At 41.7% G+C, this 8362-nt stretch overlaps 1 protein-coding gene across 1 annotated transcript in view; it reads right to left on the bottom strand.

The window, feature by feature from the left end:
* Positions 1-8362, bottom strand: part of ELMSAN1 (ELM2 and Myb/SANT-like domain containing 1) — a 27284-nt gene that overhangs the window by 8747 nt on the left and 10175 nt on the right. The window contains exons 5-7 of the mRNA XM_009319197.1: positions 3563-3705; positions 2579-2682; positions 1108-1183 (exon numbers count right to left, since the gene is read on the bottom strand). Of these exons, the coding sequence (XP_009317472.1) occupies positions 1108-1183; positions 2579-2682; positions 3563-3705 (323 nt within the window). The remainder of the gene's footprint in view (positions 1-1107; positions 1184-2578; positions 2683-3562; positions 3706-8362) is intronic.

Here is an 8362-nt window from a genome sequence, read left to right on the forward strand (position 1 = left end):
AGATGGGAGACTTGTTCCAGTCAATGTTATCAAATGAATGGAAGGTGGATTGGAACCCTACCTCATGGATTTCAACTTTGCTCAAAAAACTTGGACTTGCGGGATGGTGGGATTGGGTAGTGGAAGCTTTAGTGATACTTTTGTTAATATTAATCGGTCTAGCTATCGGCTTTGCCATAATAAGGTGCCTGATTAGCCGCTTATTCTCTTCTTTCTCTCCTTCGATACGATATGTTCAGATCCTTCCCTTGACTGACTGGTGTCTCAGCCACTCCTGGAACTGGGGCCAATAAATAGGGGCACACACAAGCCTCTGGGGCGCTCTCTACACCAACACCCCCGTTGGCAGGTCCGACGCTGGATCCAGGACTGGTGATCTCCTTATCTCTCTCTCCCCCCCTCTCTAGCACACACTCTCTCTTCTCAAAGCTGCTAAGTAACCCAAGGCCTACCTCAACTTCTCATAAAGCCGCATAGCTTAGGTGGATATAATTGTGAGAGGGTCAACATTTACAGAATGTTTGTTCCATTAAAGTTTATGTTTATGTACGGACCTTGAGTGTTAACTCACCTTAATCCACACCGAGGGGATCTGTGAATCTTAGTCACTCTCCCCTTCTCGGAGGTGGGACATGACTAGCTATCTTTCTGCATTCTCTGTGCTTCGTGTAAGGGATCATATTCCCTTTTCCCCATAAAGAAAATCAGAACACACACATATGCAAATACACACATGCACATGCTCCAACAGATGCTGTCATTCTTACATTATAAGTGTCGTAATTTGCACAGGCAAAACTCTAGCTATCTTTCTGCATTCTCTGTGCTTCGTGTAAGGGATCATATTCCCTTTTCCCCATAAAGAAAATCAGAACACACACATATGCAAATACACACATGCACATGCTCCAACAGATGCTGTCATTCTTACATTATAAGTGTCGTAATTTGCACAGGCAAAACTCCTGGCAAGCCTTCATTTGATTTACCAGAGACAAGAGTGGTCTTTTAATCTTATTGTAATATTACAGAGTTCCCCAAAAAAGCAGAAAAGGATAGAAGAATTCCTTTATGATAGTCAGCACAGAGTTATTCTAGTTAACAAACCTGTGTAGTGATAATCTGCCAAAGGGTGGGTAGGTGATCGTACTGGCCTCTTCAATAGCAGTTTGGTCAAAGCTCCCTAAGATAAACACAAAATAATTAATTTAACGTTTGGGGTATTTAAAACAAAGACCAGGCAATTGTTAATCCTCTCCTTTCTGGCAAGCTAACTGAGAAGAACCATAGCACAGTTTAACATTTGGGACAACTTTAAAATCACATTCTTGCCTATTCACTGAGTGTTGGGTACCACAGGCAAGTGGTGAGCTCTTGGCACCTCTTCACGTCTCTGCGAATCGACACTTTCCAACGCAACCACCACAGTATTGGGAGAGAGTTAATTCCATAGACAGAGACCATGCAGCAGTTTCCTCTCATTTACTGAAGGCCTAAATCACATACTCGCATCCAAAAACACTGCCCTAAATGTCTGTCTTAAACGTCCAAGTCATTGTGATCTTATCTCACTTAACTAAGCAATATTTCAAAATAAAACAGAGCAGTCATGTGACTGAAAGATTCCATACAAAAAATACCCTCTCAAGCTGCTTTTTACTTTGCATTTAAGCTGGAATTGCTTTCAAAGTTAGCAGGAAGGAGAGAACGGAGGTACGCTTCCATTAGCAGTTTAAACCACCTTAACAGTGAGCTCCTGCTGCCAGGGGCAGCCCTGCTCCTCCCTAACGCCAGCAACAGCATTCACAATGGTGGGCTGGTTCTGGGAACTTACCTAGCAGAAACCTAACACATACACACAAAAATTACTTTTTATTTGTTCTCTTCTCCAATGCAGGTCAATACAGCCTCACAAGTGTCAGTGCTGGCGCGCTACGGGGGATGGGAAACAAGCAGCCAGGCAAAAGCGTGGGATACTTCTGACCACAGAGCTCATTTATGCCAGGTTAAATCGATCATAGAACTATAAAAAGACGATGACCCTGTCCCATATGCTCTGGTCTTTGATATTACCTCCCAGGGGTGTCAAAGGGCATTTATGAAAGTGTATCATGTCTTACAATACTGACAAAACTAGCAGCACAGGTGTTTTATAGAAATGCACAGAGAAGTTAAATGGATCTGCCGAAAGTAAGAGGAGCAAGACACTGCACTTTTAAAAAGTCTCAGCTTCAGCCCCAGCCTCTTATTTTTCCTTCCAACATGGTCATCTTCCCAGGAAGACAACATTTAAGATTCATTTTGCAGTCTTAGCTCACTCGCCCTGGTAGACTGTCAGTCTGTTTGTTAAAAAGCCAAACTTGTCAAAGTTGGAAATATGCAAGATAGTTAAGTGAATATGGCACTGTACATCAGGCAGAAGCCACTTCAGGGACAGCAACATTTCTGAGGGACACTGAACAGTGGGAGCTAGATGCATAGGAAGGAGTTTGCAAGGCTCTCCTCTCGCGAATGGCAGATTACCTGGCCTTCATTAACATCTTTGACCACATCAAGGTGAAAAGCTGGGAAGACTCACCAGAATGTTTCCCTTTGCTTCATGTAAGAAATGCAGCGCCAGCTCCTGGTTGGTTCCAGCCCCAGGAAAAATGCTTGAACAGGCAGCAGCTAGCAGGTTTTCCACTATTTCCACAGAAGTACCAAACAAATTCAGATAAGAAGATTAAAATGGAGTTTCCTACAGGATTCACATCATTAATTAGCTCTTTTAAAGCAGAGCTAGACATAACAGAAAGTAAAACTCTCACAGAAGTTGAACGTGCTTGCAAATTTATCTGGGTCAAATTTAGAGACAAGAACTCATTAGACTGCAAGGTCACACAACATTATTCTGCATGCAGGACTATTTACACATGGGAGTTTCTTGCAAACCTCCTCTTTTCCCTCCTATAATGTCTTTCCATCTCCCTTCACCTCAGAGAGATCCTGAATTCCCCCCTTTACTATATTGTGAATTTACATTTCACAATACCCTTTTTTCTCTTTCATCAGAAAGATTTCTTCCAAGCCTGCCCACTTCCTCTTCCCTTCAGGATTTATACATGCCACAGCCCATGTGCACCAACAGTAGACAGCCCCCCAAGCCTGCTACTAGCTGCCACAACTCCTGCTTCCTCATCCTGACTTCCATCTACAACCTGATTTTTCCAAAATACTATTATGTCTAGAACATCCCTTGAAATTACAGAAGTTGAGTGCACGTGGCATTCAAATGTTAACGAAGAGAAGGAAGCTTCACTGAGCAAAAGGCTGCTCTTTGCCTGACCAGTAACAAATGGTCCCATTTCATCTCAATTAAAAAAACCAATCCTATCAACCTCCCCCCTGCCACACACAACCTGATAAACAAGTTTTGCTCCTAAGACTGTTTTCAAGGCTACTCAAACATGTCACCCGACTGGCAGCTCTGAGAGATTTTAAATTATGCCTACAGTAGATATGTGGTTACCCCTACAACAACCGTGGCAATTCAGTCCCATTTACCAGCCTTCCACATTCTTACCATTCTCCTGGGTGACTTTGTTGGTTTCCAGGTCACCCCACGGCTGCCACACCAGCTCTGCTTTATGTTCATCAACTGCAGCCAGAGATCTATCCTGGAGTGATGGGATTTCTGCTTGAAAGCGAGTTCCTACATTTATTCGCCTGCAGAAAAGGTAACAAGTAACAGTCAGGCCCCCTTTACAATATCCAGAAAGTCTCCATCTCTGCTAGAAGCACTAATTATGAAGAAACTGAAATGCAGCAGGCTCTTGCATATAACACGAACAGCTTTCGGGTGTTGTAGGTTACATTAATAAGTATGACACAAAAGGTGAGAGGTTTTATGTCCATTACCAGTTTCCATTGTCTTACTAACAATGATTGGAATTGTATTTAAATTAGGATCTCCTAATAACTGCTCAAAGAACAGTTATTAGCTTTCAGTAATCACCACTTTTTGAGAGGCTGTCACATGGACTTCTCTTGTGGCAAGCTTGCTCCTCATACATAAGATAGGTGAGCCTTTTTTAGTATTAACGTTTTGCCAGCCATAACTACAGAATCATAGCATCATTTAGTCTCCAGAAGTCCTTTTCAACCCATCTGGTTCAACTCCCCATTCAAAGCAGGATCAATCTCACAGTTTGATCCTTCATGATCGTGACACAAGCTAGTATCTTCTAGTAACTATTTCTAACAACTGAAACCAAAAATATAAAACAATGAAAGCTGTACTGCTCATCCTGTATCAGAACCAAATCCCATTCTTTTAGCAACAATCCCATACTTTTAGATTCTGAATTAGCGGACAGATTTTTCACAACATGCAATCCACAGAGCACCACACTTGCTTTAAATCAAGTGACCATCCACAGAGATTCTACTCTGTACTAGCAAACAGGATTCTGCGCACAGAGATAACCACCATTGAAAGACCGCTCTACCAGACTTGGAGGCCTGGAGGTCTACACCAATAGCACAGCAAGCAGTGAGAGCATGGATGTCCTTTGTCATTGCTCTACATCTCTTACTCAGTGTCAAAATACGCAGAGACAGCAGTAGCTACACAAACTCAGTGTAACATATATTGCATAAGTCCAAGGACAACTTTCTAAGTAATATAGCAACTACGTAAGCAATTCAGACATCCAGAAGAGAGAGCAAAAGAAATGCCCAAACTAAGCTAGCAAAAAGACCCTTCAGAAAACCAAGATATCAGAAAACCAAGATATTTGAGAACAGCTGCTGCTCAGACCACTTAGAATGAAAATCTCCTATTCTGAAATAATATAACTATGCTTAATGCAAAAATGTTCCTCTTCCAGATGTCAGTCAACTAGCACCATATTGATAGCTCCTGAAATAGTAAAGGACAGAGAAATAAACTCTTTTTTGAGAGAGAGAGTAGATCAGGCAGTGCCCGCAAGATGATTAAACTCTGGAGTTGCTTCATTAGAAAAAAAGGTTGAACTCCCTGCCCAGGGCAAGGTTTGCTATAATTCTCAAGTCTTGGCTTGCTTCCCCCCACCCCAGCATGAGGGGAAACACAATTACCAGAGAAAAAAGCATGATCTAGTACAATAAGGAGTAGTAACAAAAACATCTGAGAAGTGCCAGCCTCCAGATTTTTCTGGTCCTTTGCTGTTCTGAAATGACACACGCGTGTCTATTAGGAAAGCAAAAGTCTGGAAAAGGTGTGGGGAGGCCTTGAAACAACACATATAACCCATACAAAAACCCAGAGGGATACTAGCAAATGTTCTAACAGGAAGTTTTGAAGTCCTAGAAGACTGTGGTATCAAAGGGAAGGAAGAGGGTATCATTTTCTGTTACGGAAGGGGAAGAAGGGAACACCTTCATTCCCTTTTTTCTGCCTAATACATCACTTTGCTATTGTCAGTAAGCATCTGCATCACGAGATGTCATAATTTGGAAAAGCCTGCATTCAAAACAAATGGCTGACTTCAAATACACATAAAAAGAGATTTTTACAAACTATTTCTTTTGCATCTATAGCAGATCCAGAGCTACTTCCTCACACTTGAGGGGAATGGTTTACAATTCATGCGTGTATAAACGAAGAGATGCAGAAGATAACTACCCTACAACACTTGTTTTGACTTCATCCGCCCATTCAGCAGCAGCTCGACATTGGCGGGGTGGGATTCCTACTTGGGCAAGTGGAATCAACTAGATGCACACACTGATGCTACCTTCCTTCCAGTAGGTAATGGCAAGGTGACATCCAGCATTGCAGATGTAGCAGGAAAGTTTTAGACAGGCTGTCATATACTGTCATTTTCCCAAAAACACTGTCTCCAATACCTGTCAAAGGTAAAGCAATAGGGACATTACACATCTCACATCATGGCCGTGGGCAGGGGAGAACGAAGGCAAAATGTCCCATCTCTGATGCCCATGGTAGTAACTGTTTCAGGATCTGCTTCCCAAAAGCAATTCAATTTCAAATGCACACTAAAAGTGGAACCCGCATGGAGAATGAAGTAGTCCAAGAAAACCTCAAAGTTTGGTTTTGAGTGTTTTACAGGTACAAAAGTCTATTAAAACTATAACGCCATATAGTTTTCCGTTTTTCCTTCACCTGTCTTTATTGTCTTGGACAGAAATAGCACAATCCAGACCAAAAATAAAAAGCAAGAGATTTCATCCAAGATTAAGGCGAAGACCTTGCTAAAAAACAAAGCAAAACAAACACGCTGATAAGTCCTCCTTTCAGCACACTATGATGGACTGAAGAATGATGTTAATGTGGAGTCTTCTGGTCACTATTAGTCCTGCTTATTGTTACGGCATGCAGTTTCACAGTGGAGGAGAGAGTAATGTATTCTGATCCACCCTAGAAGGGATGACTGACAGAAACTGACACTTTGCTGTCAACTGGCAACAGAAAGAGGCTGTTACTGCACTGGGAAATTTCGGAGATTGCATGTCCCAAGACACAGACTCCTCTGGCCTCACCTGTGAGAGACAGAGAGGAAATTGGAAAAGCTGGAGGGAAAGAATGTGGGCTTGAAGGCCTATCAGAGGTTACCTTTTTATCTTGAAACTAAACTTAGAATATGGCATCCCTAGGCTAGAAAAGCCTAAGAATTAGACCTTGTACCTGCAATAAAACCAGATTTCCACTGCAACAGTTGACCTGAATAACCTCATCTAATTTGGCCTGCTCTGAGCAAGGGCTTGGACCAGATGACCTACAGGTCCATTCAAGCTATGTTATCCCATGATTCTTTAATGATGAAGCCTAGATTTCAGTAGAGCAAAAGCTCTTGCCTGTAAGCACCGACAGTGCTCCTGGGACGCCCCAGTGTGCACCTGTGTGTGGTAATATCCAGAATTGACACTGTGAATTGGGAAGGCAATTCACAGCTGATGCACCACAGCTATACTTGAGGCTGGCTAGCCGAGGAGTGACTAAGACTTTGAAGCAACCAAACTGAAAAACCGGTAGGACACAAAGATCTGTGACACCAGCTGCCTATTGTACTACTTCACAAATAGAAGAATTAAGCTTCATTATCACATTTCCCATTCCAAATCTCTGCAATGAAATGACCTTTTGAGAAACATTAGCAGAAGGTCTGGCAAAGCACAAGCAATTAAGAACACAATATCGGGTAACCACAAGTTATAGTCAACTTCCAACTGAGTCAAAACTACAAATCAAATTAAACATTTTTTTCCTTAAAAAAAAAAAGTGCTTCCCTGCCATATTTCCTTTATAGAAGATACGTCTACATAACTGACCACAACAGTGCTGCGCAAACTAGCTTCAGAGCAGCAAACTGATTACTTTGACAACACAGAATGACAGCAGTTTGTTAATTTATCTTGGTTAAAAGTTAAACCTATCTACCTGCATAAGCATCTGTTCAGTAAGACTTAAGATGATAGCAAGACAACTCTTTGCACATAACTCCCTTTTTGCAACAGGAAATGAACTTGCATTACTAAGTAACTGTGGTTTGAAATTTCCAGCAACAAATTTGAAAATTTTCACACACAACTAAAAGTTGCAGCTAACTTAACGACATTAACTTCAGCAACTTAAACCAACAGACATAACAGCCAAAGACAATTGCACCACAGGGAGGTCAAAGATCAAGACCTGGGGGGGGGGGAACAAAACAAAACCAAAAAAAAAATCTGTTCAAGAAGAGGTTTCCCTGGATTGCTGTGCAATGAACCAACAACAAGATGATGAATTAAGTAATTTTCAAAACAGAGTTTAAAAACACCAGATGTGCTTATTTCCATGAATGGGCTCAGCCTGGAAGGGATTTGCAAAGGTGACAAGAATAATCTGAGTTCGTTCACAATTGTAGCATTTGCTCAGGACAGCCTGCTGCCAAAAGTGCAGAAAACTCAGCTTCAAACAGGAAGGCAGAATGGCAAAAGGGTGAGAAAAAAAGAAATTGACGGGATATGCTCCAGTTAATTTTTAAAATATAAGCCATCTTGGAAGAAAAAGTAAAAGAAGCCTGGTATTTATTCGGGAAGAGTTCGAGTTGAACACCTCAAATGTTACAAGATACACTGCAGAGTTAGAGCAGAGATTCCTGACTGCACAGAGTCAGCAATGCAGAGCCATGTGGGTGTTTTTATGCCATATGGGTGTTTCCATGCCATGCATCTCCATGTTTAGATTTCACAAGAGTTCATTAACCTAGGTATAATAATGAATTAGAACTACCTTGCTGTAGTTCTACAGCACTGAACTTGAGCTGATAACACTCCCAGGGGGTTTTGCAAGGGCTGTCAGAGAGAGACATTGCTACTCTGCTTTTTTTGCTACTCT

Source organism: Pygoscelis adeliae, unplaced genomic scaffold (genome assembly GCF_000699105.1).
Source record: "Pygoscelis adeliae isolate BGI_AS28 unplaced genomic scaffold, ASM69910v1 Scaffold22, whole genome shotgun sequence".
NCBI classification, from domain to species: domain Eukaryota; kingdom Metazoa; phylum Chordata; class Aves; order Sphenisciformes; family Spheniscidae; genus Pygoscelis; species Pygoscelis adeliae.